Source organism: Coenobita brevimanus, chromosome 103, assembly GCF_032717465.1.
Source record: "Coenobita brevimanus isolate Jiangsu-jjx chromosome 103, ASM3271746v2, whole genome shotgun sequence".
In the NCBI taxonomy this organism is placed as follows: domain Eukaryota; kingdom Metazoa; phylum Arthropoda; class Malacostraca; order Decapoda; family Coenobitidae; genus Coenobita; species Coenobita brevimanus.
In genome coordinates this window covers 16,290,119-16,305,894 of record NC_137056.1, presented here as the reverse complement: position 1 = coordinate 16,305,894, position 15,776 = coordinate 16,290,119, and the positions used below count along the sequence as shown (strand labels likewise).

The window sequence follows — 15,776 nt, the reverse complement described above, 5'->3', positions numbered from 1 at the left end:
AGGAAGGTGGGTGGCTGGATGGGTAGGAAGGTGGGTGGCTGGATAGGTAGGAAGGTGGGTGGCTGGATGGTTAGGGTAAGTGTATGGGTGACGAGGGTGGTTAAGTGGGTTGTGGAAAACAGGTGTGGCTGGATGGATAGGAAGGTGGATGGGTGGATGGGTATGGTAAGTGTATGGGTGAGGAGGGTGTTAAGTGGGTTGTGGGAAAATAGGTCCATGGCAGGAATAGGTCCATGGGGAATATATCCCTGAGGAAATGAGCCCATGGAGGAACTTAGGTTCAGTGGGTAAAATGGGACCCCAGAGTTTTTTTCCCACATGGGAGTGGCCATCCAGGGCCCCAGCCAATGTCAGTATGCATGATCATAGGCTTTTACCCAGGCACTGGCTGGTACTCCTGGTAGTTCTTAACATGGGCTATGAGAACTCATTCCTTTTCCTGCATCGATCTCTCGATCTGCTCTCCTTCCCTTGTGTTAGACTTCCATTTGTCTTTTTTGAAATACTACCTTTGTGATCCTTTTCCAACATGCCTGTGCTTCGCTACATATGTTCCTGCTCCACGTCCCCCACACTGGCTTTTTGGTTGGACAGATTGACCCAATTTCGCCTCTCTTACAGTCTCTTTGTCTTCTTTTCCAGCTGGAGATGTTCATACTATGTTTGATACTTTTCTTAATACTGGATTGTGGGCTCCCCATGTAACGATCCTAAATCTACATGCCTATTTACGTCTAAATGTGTTCCTTGGTGAATCAGTGACCGTTTCAAGCTCCTCTACGATAAGTGTGCTAAGCAGAGGAGCTATTGCCTTAAACGACATAGTTGTGATCTTATGCTTTTTCATCATGAAACTGCTGTCTTTCATTGTGCAGTTAAGAAGGCTCAGAAAGAGACTTGGTGCTCATATTTATCTTCTATTAAATCTTCCTCCACCATTCAAGCAGTATGGCAGAATATTCGTAAGATTGCTGGGAAGTATGCTCAATGCCCCAGTCATGTCCTTCATTTGGATGGGCCATATGTTGGGGATTCTCCTTTAGTTACTGATGCACTAGGTACTTATTTTGCTAACTTGAAAGCGTCTTTCACATGTCTCCAGAGTTCCATGCTCTGTGCTGTGCCCTTTTACTAAATGCATATTGTCTGGGTTTCATTTGTCTTCTGAAGAGTCGTAAATGACATAATTTTCTCATTCTGAGTTGTTTGGTGCCCTCCGTTCCTGTGTAGATATAATTTCCAAGGTCTTGATGTGTAACCACCTTTCCACAGATGCTCTCCACTTCCTGTTGTCATTCTGTAAATATCGTTCCGAAGGGACTTTCCTCTGCCCCTGGAGCTTTGCCTTAATTATTCCATTTCATAAACCCTTCAAGGGTGGTCATCTTGCACTGGATTTTCGTCCAGTCACCCTGACAAGCTGCCTTTGCAAAGGGCTAGAAAGCATGGTCAGTATTAGGCTCATGTGGATTTTAGAGTCGGGTCAACATCTGTTACCTGCAGAGTCCGGATTCTGACATGCGCACTGTACTTTAGAGCATTTAGTCTGGTTAAAGACTAACATTTAAAGCCCCGCATTTTCATGTAACGAATCGGTCCCTGTAGGTTCCTTTGACTCAGAAAGAATACAGTACCACCTGGAAACATAATATTCTCCAAACACTATGCTCTTTTGGTGTCACTGATATTTTGGTCGTTTTCATTCAAAATTATTGTCCAAGATGTCGTTTCATATCCGTGTCCGATATTCATTGTACGCTTCTTTTCGTCAGTTTGGGGAACTTCCATAGGGATGCGGTCTTTGTACCATGCTATCAATGGCACTGTTTCTTCCCTTCCTTTACGTATTTGTTTCTCCTTGTGCACTGATGATTTTGCGATCTACACTGCTGTTATAATATGATTATGCTCCAATAACATATGCAGTGTGCGAATACCAAGACTTCAAGATGGGCTACAGCTCATGGCTGCAAGGTTGCTACCCGCAAGTCTTGTGCAGTTGCCTATACTCGTCACCATCATATTTCTCAACCAACTCTGCCCTTTGTAATATGTCTCTGCCTTATCATCCTATGGCTACGTTCTTTGGCTGTGCGTCTGACCGTCGATTGACATGGAGTGGTCATATTTTTTTCTCCAAGAAATGCTGCTTTGGAACATCTGTGCCTCATCCAAACCTTGTTGCATGTGTCATGAGGTACTAATAATTAGAATCTCATCCATCTTCTCCAAGCTCTTATTTTGTTGAAATTAGATTATGGTTATCAGGTTTATTCGTCCACCCCTCCCCTCGAAATTCTTTGCATCGACTGGATTCTGTCCATCACCTTGGTCTCCCTCTAGCTCTTGGAAGTTTTAACTCCTCTGTTGAAAGCCTCCTCGTCAAGCCAGAAATCCCCTCTTTGTACTGTTACCAGGCACCTTTATCCCTGCGTTATGTGTCACAGCTTCATCAGTTTCCAGATCAGTCAGTCTTCCGCTTGCCTCCTTGTTACAGATTATTCATGCTCTCACTTCCGCTCCAGTCCTTCATATCCTCTTTGCATTCAGTCCCTACTTGATTCCTTCCTGCTTTCGAGTCGACTATGTTTTATGTGTTGCCCAGCCACCTTCCTTCCCTGGCTTTTACCACATGCGTTGGCTTACTTCACCATTTAGGACTGTTTAAAGCTCTCTTCTTCGGCTGGTCTCTGTTGGTCCTTTTCACCTCATTTGCATACATTTTCTTCAACTGTCCAGGTTTATACCGATGGCTCTAAAACACCGGAAAACACGGAGATTTATGTTTTCCTTTCCTGATAGCTCCTACAAATACTGCTTACCCTCTTTAGCTTCTGTTTTGATGACTGAATTCCATGCTTTGTTGGCTGCTGTGCGACAGGCGCATGTTTATCTTTCTACATCGTTCACTTTGTTATCTAAATCTTTCAGTGCCCTTCTTTTGTTGCGATTGACCTCACGGTTCACCTTGTTGTACTGCGAGTCTTAGAATGGCTGTTCCGGCTATCACCAAAGACTTAATCTGCGGTATTCTGTTGGGTTCCTTGTCATAATGATCAGTGTCCAGATTAATGAAAATGTTGACCCTTAACTCGGAACGCCATCAAGTCGCCTGTCATGCCTTCCTACTCCATCCCAGCCTCTGACTTCTTCCCTGCCTTCTCGAAGATCGTAACTCACGGCTGGCAGTTCTGCTGGTCGTCAGCTACCGGTGCTAAACTTTCGTTGTTAAATCTTCAGTCACTCCATGACCTGTGCCTGTCACAGTAACCGCGACTGGGAGACGGCATCGGCATGTTTAAGGACTGACCATACCCACCTCACCCTTGGGCATCAGACGTCAAAAGATCCCCCTCCACTTTAAGCTGCGGCACGTCCTTATCTGCTCACCATATTTTTCTCGACCGCCCTGCCTATTGTGCTCTCCGTCGGTAGTCTTTCCCTTTTTTGTTTGGTCTTTTAGCTGATTTTTTAAGTGAGTCCCAAACTTTTTCTCGCCTTTTTAATGTGTGTGTGTGTGTGTGTGTGTGTGTGTGTGTGTGTGTGTGTGTGTGTGTGTGTGTGTGTGTGTGTGTGTGTGTGTGTGTGTGTTTAGCGCATATTGGTCCTTTACGTGTTATTTAGTCTTGTACTTTCTTGACTTTTCTTGGCTGTATCTTGACTTGTCTGATTCAGGTACTAGCGGTGGTATGAGCTTTCCGAGTACACTTTACTTGTTTTGTGCCCCCCGCCTTTTCTTTCTTCCCAGTCGTTTGGTTTTGCTTTTGATTAACTGTGAAATATCATTCATATAGTACTATATGGTCTTTGTTATCTAGCGCTAGAACCCCAATATTCAACTAAGGTGTTTCTTAAGTAGCATCCAGTGGTCCGTTCACTGAGCAAACTCTATTCGCCTACTTATCAGTAGCAAGACGCCTTAATCCCGGAAGGAGCGGCAACGAACAAATCGTCTCTTACACCCAGTTATCAACCATCCGACTGCCCTTCTTCCAGCTTACAATACCTCATCCTTTCACCTCGTCCTGTTTCCCCTTGGCCCTCTTCCCTTCAGCTTACATTACCTCATCCTTTCACCTCGTCCTGTTTCCCCGTGCCCCTCTTCCCTTCAGCTTACATTACCTCATCCTTTCACCTCGTCCTGTTTCACCGTGCCCCTCTTCCCTTCAGCTTACATTACCTCATCCTTTCACCTCGTCCTGTTTCCCCTTGCCCCTCTTCCCTTCAGCTTCCCTTACATACACTCCCCTAGTCAATCTCATTTTTCATTCTCTACACCATCTCAGGGTAACGTTTTCTGCATTTACACCACAACACGTCATAACATTCTTATTTGTCTGGTTGTCTCTCCACACAATGCCACATTCTCTTCTCAGTTAAATCATTCCTACTCCTTAACGCGAGGGGTCTGTTAAGCTGAGTCCAATCGTCTGTCAGGCACAAACACAATATAAATAACTGTGCCATACTACGGGGTTACAACTTCTCTCACTCTTAACTTCTTCAGTCTAACGGCATATAGTTTGTTCTCATTATCTACAGATAATCTTATGTACTAGAGGATAAACTTTCCAAACTGTAGGGGTAGGATATATAGCCTTCATTAACCCCTTCACTCTGACGACGTAAGTTTTCGTTTACCTTGCTATTTTCAAACAACTATATTCCACTTAGGAGAGACTTCAGACTGGATGGGATATGTACAGCCTTTATATATCTCCTTACAAGGTGTCTTTCTAAACTGAATATATTCTTGCAGGAATCATCATCATCATCATCATCATCATCATCCGGACCTCCTTTCCCACTCTAGGGCAGAGTGAGGAGTAGCAATGTCCAGACAGCCCAAATTTGCCCAATCCAATGGGCCACACTTCCATTTACTCACCATTCAAGCCCCCGGAATCCGGCTTCATCTGATTTTTTTTTTTATGCAAGGAAGAAGGAGCCAAAGGCCATGAGCCCGCAGTAACAGTTCCCTCCAAGAGAAAAACAAAATACAATAGAGAGCCAAATTCAAGATCCGATCATTTTGAGATGCCTGGACACACTGCGTTTGAAAGACTGGAGATCATAGGCAGCAGGAAATACGGACAGAGGGAGACAGTTCCAGAGTTGACCTGTTGCATAAATGAAAGACTGGGAGTAACTGTTAACTCTTGCATTAGAGAGTTGGACAGAAAAGGGATTCGAGTTTGCTGCCAGACGGGTGCTACGCGCCCGTCGTAGAGGTGGAGGAATGCAAGCAGACAGTTCAGAGGAGCAGTGACCATTAAAGTAGCGATAGAAAAGAGATAAAGGTGCAACAGTGCGGCGAAGAGACAGAGGTTGAAGGGAGTCAGTAAGAGGAGGAGAGTTAATGAGACGAAAAGCCTTTGACTCCACCCTATTGAGAAGAGCTGTATGTGGGGAGCCTCCCCACACATGAGAGTTGTACTTCACACAGGGGCGGATAAAACCCCTGTATGAGCTGTATGTGGGGAGCCTCCCCACACATGAGAGTTGTACTCCACACAGGGGCGGATAAAACCCCTGTATAGAGTCAACAATTGTGCAGGGGTAAAGAAAGAGCGGAGTCGGCTTAGCACACCCAATCTATTGGAAGCAGATTTTACAAGAGATGTAACATGATCTTTCCAAGATAAGTCCCGAGTAAATGAAACCCCAAGCATGTTCAAGGATGATCCAGGATTAAGCTGAATATTATTAAACATTAGTGGGTATACCTGTGGAAGATTCTGTCGGGTTGATAGGTGTAAGAACTGAGTCTTAGATGCATTAAAAACAACCATATTATTTTTACCCCAGTTAGAGATACGAGCCAAGTCAGACATTAGGTGTGCCATAGCCTCATCCCTTGTTTGTTGAAGTAATTGTTGAGATGGGCGTTGCAGGAACCGAATGGAAAGGTGAAGGGTGGAATCATCAGCGTATGAGTGGATAGGGTTAGATGTACAGCTTAGAAGATCATTGATGAATAAAAGTAAGAGAGTTGGTGATAGGACAGAGCCCTGAGGAACACCACTGTTGATAGATCTAGGAGAAGAACGATGGCCGTCTACAACAGCAGCTATAGAACGACCAGAAAGGAAGCTAGCGATGAAGGCACAGATAGAAGGATAGAAACCGTAGAAGGGCAGTTTGGAAACTAAAGATTTATACCAGACTCGATCGAAAGCCTTTGAGATGTCAAGTGCAATGGCAAAGCTTTCGCCAAAGTCCCGAAAAGAGGATGACCAGGAGTCTGAAAGGTAGGTGAGAAGATCGCCAGTGAAGCGTCCCTGATGGAACCCATACTGACGATCGGAAAGAAGGTTGTGATAGGAAAGATGCCTTAAAATTTTTCTATTGAGAATTGACTCGAAAACTTTTGAAATACAGGACGTTAAAGCAATTGGACGATAGTTGGAGGGTTGGGAGTGGTCACCCTTCTTTGGGACTGGCTGAATGAGAGCAAACTTCCAGCAAGAAGGAAAGGTACAAGTTGACAGACAAAGGCGAAAGAGTTTGCCTAGGCAGGATGTAAGCACAGAAGCACAGTTCTTGAGAACAACAGGAGGGACTCCATCAGGCCCATATGCCTTGTTAGTAATGAGGCCAGTGATGGCAGAAAATACATCAGCTGAAGAAATTTTAATGTCAGCCATGAGGAAGTCAGAGGGGGGAAGTGATGGAGGAACAGCACCGGAATCGTCTAAGGTGGAATTGGAGGAGAAAGTCTGTGTGAAGAGATCTGCTTTATCAGTAGAAGAAATAGCTACAGAACCATCAGAGTAGAAAAGAGGAGGGAAGGATGATGAGGTAAAGTTGTTAGAAAGGATTTTGGCAAGGAGCCAGAAGGAGCGGGAAGAATTCAAGTTGGAGAGTTGAGAGCATTTAGTACGGATGAAATTATTTTTAGCAGAGCGAAGTACAGACTTAGCACGATTCCGGGCAGAAACGTAAAGATGATGTGATTCAGGGGTGATACGCCAAAAACACTCACCACGTTCTGTAGCTTCACATAAACATATCCGATAAAGCCAATCCGGACGCTGTCACGTTTAAAAAGGATGCCAATTCCCTGATCATGTGCTTCTCTTCACAATATTCATCCAGCCAGCTCGATCTCTTGTCAGGTTCCTAGCCTCACCGACTTCCATACCTCTCTTCCTCACACACTTATCCACTAAATCCCTCCACCTTCTCTTCGGCCAACCTCGCCTCCTCCCTCCTTCAAATTCGCTCAGATATACAGTCGTGGTCATAAATAATCACCTATCCTCCTGTACCCTGTGCCTCAAGCTGGCTCCTTTATGTGCGGCAAATCACACTGTAGTTAGAGGGGCTGAGAGGGAGGGGCCAGAGAGAGAGAAGGAAGGGTGGGTGGGGGACGAATGATGGTGTGGGAGGGGGGGAGTGAGGGAGGGTAGATAGAGAAGGGAGAATGAAACGTGAAGTGGTGGCCACATAATTTGTCAATTTTCTTTCATTCAGAGCATGATATAAAGGAGTTACTATTCGATAGATAATGCTGCATTACACCTTGTATAGCGGCGTCAGATAACAGGCATTAGATAGGTGGTGATATCAAGGACTGGCTTGTGAGGGATACATATTGACGTGACAGATCAAACATTAATGTGGAGCCATCGGGACGGGACTGCGTGGGCCCAGATTGTCAATGGTGGGAGCAAGAGAACGAGTGGACACGTGCCCGCCTCCTCCAGCACACCATCAACAACATTGTTTCCCCAGTGCCGTGAAGCCTGCAAGAGGTTTTTAAGGTAGGAGGCTAATGGACTTCTTACTAATGCCTTCCTGGTTGCTTTGGCTTGACCAGTGTCGGTAAACACTGACTTCGATATATTTTGGGAGTTTGGGTAGGATTTTGTTTCATTTTCCCCCTCACAGATTATGAGAGATACCATTATCATATCCACCCATGTGCACAAACATGAAGTTCAGTTACCTTTTATGCACAATTATTTTAAATAGCCTTTTCATATAGAGATGACATAAAATAGTTGACATGATGGTGAGACTATACAGTAGAGCAGAGGTGGGGAACATCCGGCCTCCGGGCCGTATAAGGCCAGCAAGACCATTTGATAAGGCCTGCGAGGCAATTAATATATGCAATTTCATAAACTCATGAACGAATATATATATATATATATATATATATATATATATATATATATATATATATATAAATATATATATATATATTATGTACGGTTCTGGGCTACAGTTGATTTTAAGTTGATAATTTTGTATGGCCCGCGAATAATCTTAAAAAATATCCTAATGGCCCACAGTAGGAGAAAGGTTCCCCACCCCTGTTATAGAGGGAGTGTATACCGAGAGGATGATCATATTTACTGCGGACACAGCCAAGTCAGGGGTTTCATATAATATTTAGTTCCAAAAATTAATTACATATAAGGGTAGAGGACGCTTGTTACACAAACATTACGAAGTCAAAGCCATCCAGAGTCCATTCTGCGACAAAGTCAAAATACACGGATAAACACAAATGTCTGGCTCCACACTAATATTTGATCTGTCACGTCAGTATATTTCTCTCACGAGCCAGTCTAAAGCTTGTTATCTGACGCCGCTATAAAGGTGTAATGCAGCATTATCTACCTAACATTAACTCCTTTATATCATGCCCTGAAAGAAAGAAAATAGACAAATTATGTGGCCACCACTTCACATTTCATTCTCCCTCCTCTATCTACCCTCCCTCCCGTCCCTCACTCCACCCCCCAAACCATCATTCGTCCCCCCACCCACCTTCCCTTCTCTCTCTGGCCCCTCCCTCTCAGCCCCTCTTACTCCAGTGTGACTTGCCGCGCATAAAGGAGCTAGCCTGAGGCACGGAGTACAGAAGGATAGGTGATTATTTATGGCCACGTCTGTACCTTTTTCACCACTCTATTGTTATCCATTCTCTCCACATGACCATACCATCTCAGTACACTCTCTTCGATTCTGGTGTCCACAGACTTCCTCACTCCATATCTTTCACGAATTACATTATTTCGTATCATATCCACCCTCTGTACTCCACATACACTCCTCAGAAGTTCCATCTCAACTGCATTCACTCCTGACTTCTCGTTTTCATGCCATACCATAGTCTCACATCTATATGTTAAAGTTGGCACTAACACTCCTTCATATAAACCTCGTGCAGCTGCAACACTCAAGCCTCTGTTTCTTATCAAGGCCTTCATTACACCTGCTACTTTACTTCCTTGTGTCACTCTACTTTCCATTTCTTTTGCACACTTTCCTCTCTTTTCCGTAACCGTACCCAGGTATTCGAACTCTCTCACCAATTTCAGTCTCTCTCCATTCACTGTAACATCACATTGGGAATCATCTTCTTTCTCAATAACCATCACTTTACTTTTTTCCACATTTATTCTCAAGGCATGACGCACACAGACATTAGCAAAACTCTGCACTAGTCCACCAAGTTCTTGTTCGGTATCTGCAAGTAGTACTGCATCATCAGCATACAACAAATGATAGAAATAAACACGTCGTGGGAGTGAAGGAATCAATCGGTTAGAACATAAGGCGGTGTCACACAAAGGGTTCTTCAAGCAACTTTTCCAGGCAACTCGATCTAGGCGGCGACTTTTTCAGGGTTGTTGGCAATTTTTCCTGCCGATTGCCATTGCATAGACCTCAGTGCTGTGTCTATATATGTATCAGTCCATGTTAAGTCTACTGCAGGACCGATCCTTTTCAGAGGGTGATTGATAGCCAGAATTAAACCTTCCCTATGCTGGCAAAGTGCAAATGGAGACTAAGAAGTATGCAGGAAGAGTGATGTACATGGAAGTCGAAGTTGTATGTGTGTATATATATATATATATATGCCATAGATGGAACGACAGGATGATAACATATTAATGCATATGAAATGACATACTACCAGCATCCACTTTAAATGTCTGCCACAGCCACAGTCTGAGTTCGAATCCTAGACTCATGTACGAATAGCGAGGCGAGTGTGCTATCAATCGAGCGTTTCTTTAAAAATTGGAGAAAGAATATCACACTGAATGCCAGAGAAAAGTGGTCGAGGAGCACGATTGTGTGACATCGCCTTAACAGTTTATCTCAACAATGTAGGATTTAAAATTGAAAATATACCAACCCGAATATAAATCCTATGTAGTCGTCGTCCGCATTTGAGTCCACGTAGATAGTACCTTCGTAGTTGACGGAGCTGAATCTCGTGAGACCTGGTGGTTAATAAAGCCGATATGAACACAAGGATATATTCTAAAACTTGAAGATCAAAATGGAAAACAAGCTCCATGATTTTGATGGATATTAATGAAATACCTATGATTATCAAGTGTGATCAGTCTGCATCCAACACTATACAACGATCAGAGGGGATTTTCGTCAATTTTCCAACATATTTGGGGCGGTGTCAGAAAAAAAAAATTATATATATATATATATATATATATATATATATATATTGCCAGACGCCTCAATCCCGTTTGGGGTGGCCACAAACAAATCGCCTCCAATATATATATATATATATATATATATATATACTACGGCCCTACTTATCCTCTCCAAAGAACTTATTCGTAACCAGCACCATATCTTAATGCCAGTCTCTTGTTACAGCTCAGCATTCAGAATGGAGAGATGGTAATTTTACGCCTAGTTAAAGTGAACAGAGTATACGACACCGTCACTATTTCTCAAACCACAATGATGTTGCCAAAACATTATCACTGTTTCCCAAACCTCATTATTAGCCATGAAGCCATCACTGCACCTAAATATTTAAAAGCAAGGTTAGCAGAGTCGATTTAACCCCTTCCACCCGACGAAGTATCTTAGTTTCCTCCTGTTGCCTTCAGACGATATTGTTGACTTTGGAGATACTACTTGTGGTGATGGGATAAGAAAAGTCTTCACTAACTCCTTCAGAACCTGATTTTTCTTCCTAATCTGCGTAAAATCGCCTGAAGTTGCACGAATAAAATTTATAGTACATCATCGGATGAAAGGGTTAACATCAAAAAGACATTCTGATCATGACATGAAGGCTTGTGTGTGTGTGTGTGTGTGTGTGTGTGTGTGTGTGTGTGTGTGTGTGTGTGTGTGTGTGTGTGTGTGTGTGTGTGTGTGTCAATATTCATCACTATCGTGGCAACGGTCTTTGAGTGTATAGCAGTTAGGTCTTTCACGTCCGTTCATGTTGGTTTAGGTTCAGCACATCTGTTCAGATCAACAAACAGTTACGCGTCATGCCTGCCAAAGCGTGCGCCTAAAATCAGCCCTACTGGTTCATTATTTTTGTTGTCATTTTTTATCTTTGTGGAGTGGGTGGGATGGGCAAAAACGAGTGGGTGGGATGGGCAAAAACGAGTGGGTGGGATGGGCAAGAACGAGTGGGTGGGATGGGCAAAACGAGTGGGTGGGATGGGTAAAAAAGAGTGCAAAAGCTAGTGGGTGGGATGAGCAAAAACGAGTGGGTGAGATGGGCAAAAACGAGTGGGTGGGATGGGCAAAAATGAGTGGTGAGAGGGGCAAAAATGAGTGGTGAGAGGGGCAAAAGCTAGTGTTTGGGATGGGCAAAAAATGAGTGGGTAGGACGGACAAATATGAGTTGGAGGGATGGGTTGGAATGGTGATCGAGTCAGTATGTAAGTATTTAGGTCACGTTTATGAAGGCGTGTGCTGAAAAGCGGCTTTATCACTACAGTGGCTGAGATAGGTTGATGTAGGACTTTCAGGATCAGGTGAGATAGGCAAAGCTGATTTGTCTGGATTGTGTGGGTGGCAGGCCCCGAGAGGTAAGCAAGACCATATCCTCTGACAGCTATCACCAGGGCCGAGGCAAGATTATCGACAACGGATCCCCTTCCCCCAGAAAACAGTGATGAATATATTTTACTCAAAGTCTAACTCTCGGCTAGACTGCCAAGGCCAACAGACTACTCCCTAACCAGTGTGTCACGGCACATTGATGTACAGTACTGCCAAAAGAATCCTGGTGTGTCATAGCACCTTCCCCTCCCTCTACATAAAACAATGATACCTACAAGGATATTATAATATGTAAAGAAAAATGATATGTACCATTTAGTATGTATTTGTTTATCTATATGTATTTGTTATTGATTGATAAGTCTATAAGAGGTTAAAACAAAACAAGACCGCGGACCGGAGGTTCTTTATATCCGTCGGTCCCTTCAGTATGGCATAAAAATACTGTACAGTAATACACAGCTCTGTACTGTACTGTAAATTATTTTAATGTTTCTATATATATATAACTATTCCTACTTCCTTTTATATATTTTTTTCTAAAAATCCAATGTGCCATTATAGAGTGAACTACGCTATATTTTCTCGCTATTAATACTGTCTTGGATAGCCCCCCACCCTCCCTGGCCCGGACCCCGAGGATTATCACCAACTTCCCCTCCCCCCCCACACCCTTGGTCCAGACTAGCACTGTGGTCGACTGGTAGTCTGGATAGTCATTTCACTTCATAATCATCCCATCAAAGCAGAAATGTGTGCGATGGGTAGAAGGGAGTTGGAAAAAAAAACTGGTGTAATGTCTAGATGCTAATGTGGTTCTTCAACCCCATCAAAGCGACGACGCATTTTTTTTCTTGCCCTCTCTAAACGGTATTGCCCATCAACATCTAGTTGTAAGTGGTGGCGACCATCATCCATTCATTTGATGCAGTGCTGCCTACGTCTTCCCTAGTTGACTACACTAAGTGTGAAGCCTAATGGTTTCCTGTGACCCAGGGAACCATTTACTGTAGTGCACTGGATGGTAACCATCTAACCAGCTAACGCCTATGGTGCCCGTGTTAACTGGGTGGCAGGTGCAAACGCGGCTTCCACCCAGGAACCAAACTTCTACACATTTCCACTGCTAGGAATAATGGTTCACTGCACGGGACGGCCCTGTAGGGACGATTGCTGTCAGCAGCTGATGCATCTGCTCGGCCAGACAGACCTGAGTTACTCCACTACTACTACTACTACTACTAATACTGCTGCTGCTGCTGCTACTACTACTACTACTACTACTACTATTACTACTACTACTACTACTACTATTAATACTGCTTCTACTACTACTACTACTACTACTACTACTGCTGCTGCTGCTGCTGCCACTACTACTACTACTACTACTACTACTACTACTACTACTACTACTACTACTAGTACTACTACTACTACTACTACTGCTGCTGCTGCTGCTGCTGCCACTACTACTACTACTACTACTACTACTACTGCTGCTGCTGCTGCTGCTGCCACTACTACTACTACTACTACTACTGCTGCTGCTGCTGCTGCCACTACTACTACTACTACTACTGCTGCTGCTGCTGCTGCCACTACTACTACTACTACTACTACTACTACTACTGCTGCTGCTGCTGCTGTTGCTGCTGCTGCCACTACTACTACTATTACTACTACTACTACTACTACTACAACAACAACTACTACTACTACTGCTACTACTGCCACTACTACTACTACTACTACTACAACTACTACTACTACTACTACTACTACTACTACTACTACGGTACTACTACTACTACTACTGCTACCACTACTACTGCTAGTACCGCCATTGCTACTACTACTATTACTACTACTACCCATCCACCCACCATTCTTTGTTCACACCCTGCTCATCCACTTACACTCACCCACCTATCCTGCCCACCCACTCACCTACCCACGCTGCCCCACCACATCCCCCTGTAGTGGCTCTAGGGTGGTGTCTGTGTACATGTCTCTTTTACAGCCATATCTGGTATTCTCTTGATCCACATCATTAGAGCCTCCAAAAAAGCTTGGGTAACACTTCCACACCAAGTACGTTTTTTCTGTACAGGCCACTTTATGATAATTCTTTGGCGTCATTTCGCCAAAAAAGGAAATCTTACATTTCATGGAATTTCAGACCAAGCATCACCTTTGGAATTAAAATTTACATTTATTTCCCAGGTTGACACATAGACAACACATTTTCTGTATGACTTACCTACACAAAATAGTTTTTCATCGTAAAATGGTCTTATTTAGCTCGACTTTGGTTAAAAAAAAAAAAAAATTACTTTCAGTTTAAACATCATGCAAACTTTAATACCACCTCACTCACTCAATATGCAGCCAAAATTGGTCAAAAGTTTCCTTAAATAGTTCTCTTTTAACCACAACTAGAGTTTTTTTATATTTTTTATTACAAGGTATCATACGGTGACAGTGAGGCCTACCTAAAGAAAAGTTACCCCTACCCCCAAAAATACCATTTTTACAGAAATCAGTAAAATGGCTCTAACATCCATAATAAATGAGATAGAAAGTTAATTTTGGTGTCTACCAATACGTTTTGATACTAGGGAATTGCTTGGTATCATTGTTAGGCTCATTGTTGTTCACCTGCGTTATGCTATTTTTTGGTAAGATGATGTATGGGTGAAACTAATGTTTACTATGTAATAAAAATGGAATGCTTGTGGATGCCAATCTTAAGCTCATTGTGAACCTTGTCAGCTTATGGTTATTATCTCAGTCTACTGGGAATCTTTCCTGATGGGGACCTGAGCTAATCTGTATGTATACCACATCTCTTCAGCAACTATGACTTCAATTATTGCATTTTAAATCATCAAGGTATGCAGGACGTAGTGTGTAGAATGCAATTTGTGTAGAACACGGTGTGTAGAATGTGGCTTAGAATGTAGTATTGTCATAGTTATTCAATGAAAAACTGAATTACTATGTTCTCAATAAGTGTGAATTTTTTTTTTTTCTTAGCCAGTAGGTAGAACAGGCCATTTCAATATGTTTTCCTTCTCTTTTCAGGGTAGCCATCAAAGTGAATGAAAAGGCTTGGTTTGCAGTTTTGACTGGAATGATTTCCAAAGACTTCTTAATGATATGATGGAGTCAGTCAAACTCTCAGAGTCACCTGAAGATGTTTCATTTCATGCAACTAAATGCATCATTTGTCAAGAAAGTTCAGATGATGAAACTGTAAGCACTGTCAATGGGTGCAAAAGAATACGCAAAGCAAGGGAAATCCACAATGATCAAGTATCCAAGCGACTTAAACTCAATGATGGAGATGAGTTTGTTTACCATATGACCAATGCCTGTTATAAAAGATACACAATGAAATCTGTTCTAGACAGAAAACAAAAAATCTCACTCAAAGCCAGGAAAAGGCAGATTCCAAGGCGGGAAGATTTACTCGTTCCGAAGCAGCTCGACATCCACCAAATGCAAAGATAACGATGACTGCTTTAAGAGATGTGAAGTGTCATCTGTAATGCCAAATCATTCAAGCAACAGTACATAAAATATCGCAGCAGTGAATCTCGCCGAGCTACAACATTCCTAGCAGCAGCAAATTTATTTCAAGACGGAGTCTCTACTCGGGTTTGTGACCTTCAAGGTACATGCTCTGTTTTTGGAGCAGACATATACTACCACACAGACTGTATGACAAAATCCCTGTACTAGTCTGAGAGTCGTGACAAAGGTTCCCAGCCCAGAGTGTCTCAAAAAATGGCTATATGGCATCAGGTTGCTAAAGCGTTGGAACAGGGTCTGAAAAGTGGCAAGGGTTATGAACTGAGTGACATTAGAGACCGGTTGAACAGCACTGATGAAAAATGTAACTTTCGCAATAGAGATGTGAAGATTTTCCTAATGAATCAGTTGGCAATGAGACTGACTTTGCATACCTC

At 43.0% G+C, this 15,776-nt stretch overlaps 1 protein-coding gene across 1 annotated transcript in view; it reads right to left on the bottom strand.

Annotated features, from left to right (window-relative positions):
* LOC145415623 (cartilage oligomeric matrix protein-like) overlaps positions 1-15,776 on the bottom strand; it is a 108,812-nt gene that overhangs the window by 13,105 nt on the left and 79,931 nt on the right. Inside the window, exon 9 of the mRNA XM_080284844.1 lies at positions 10,160-10,247. Coding sequence (XP_080140970.1) covers positions 10,160-10,247 — 88 coding nt within the window. The remainder of the gene's footprint in view (positions 1-10,159; positions 10,248-15,776) is intronic.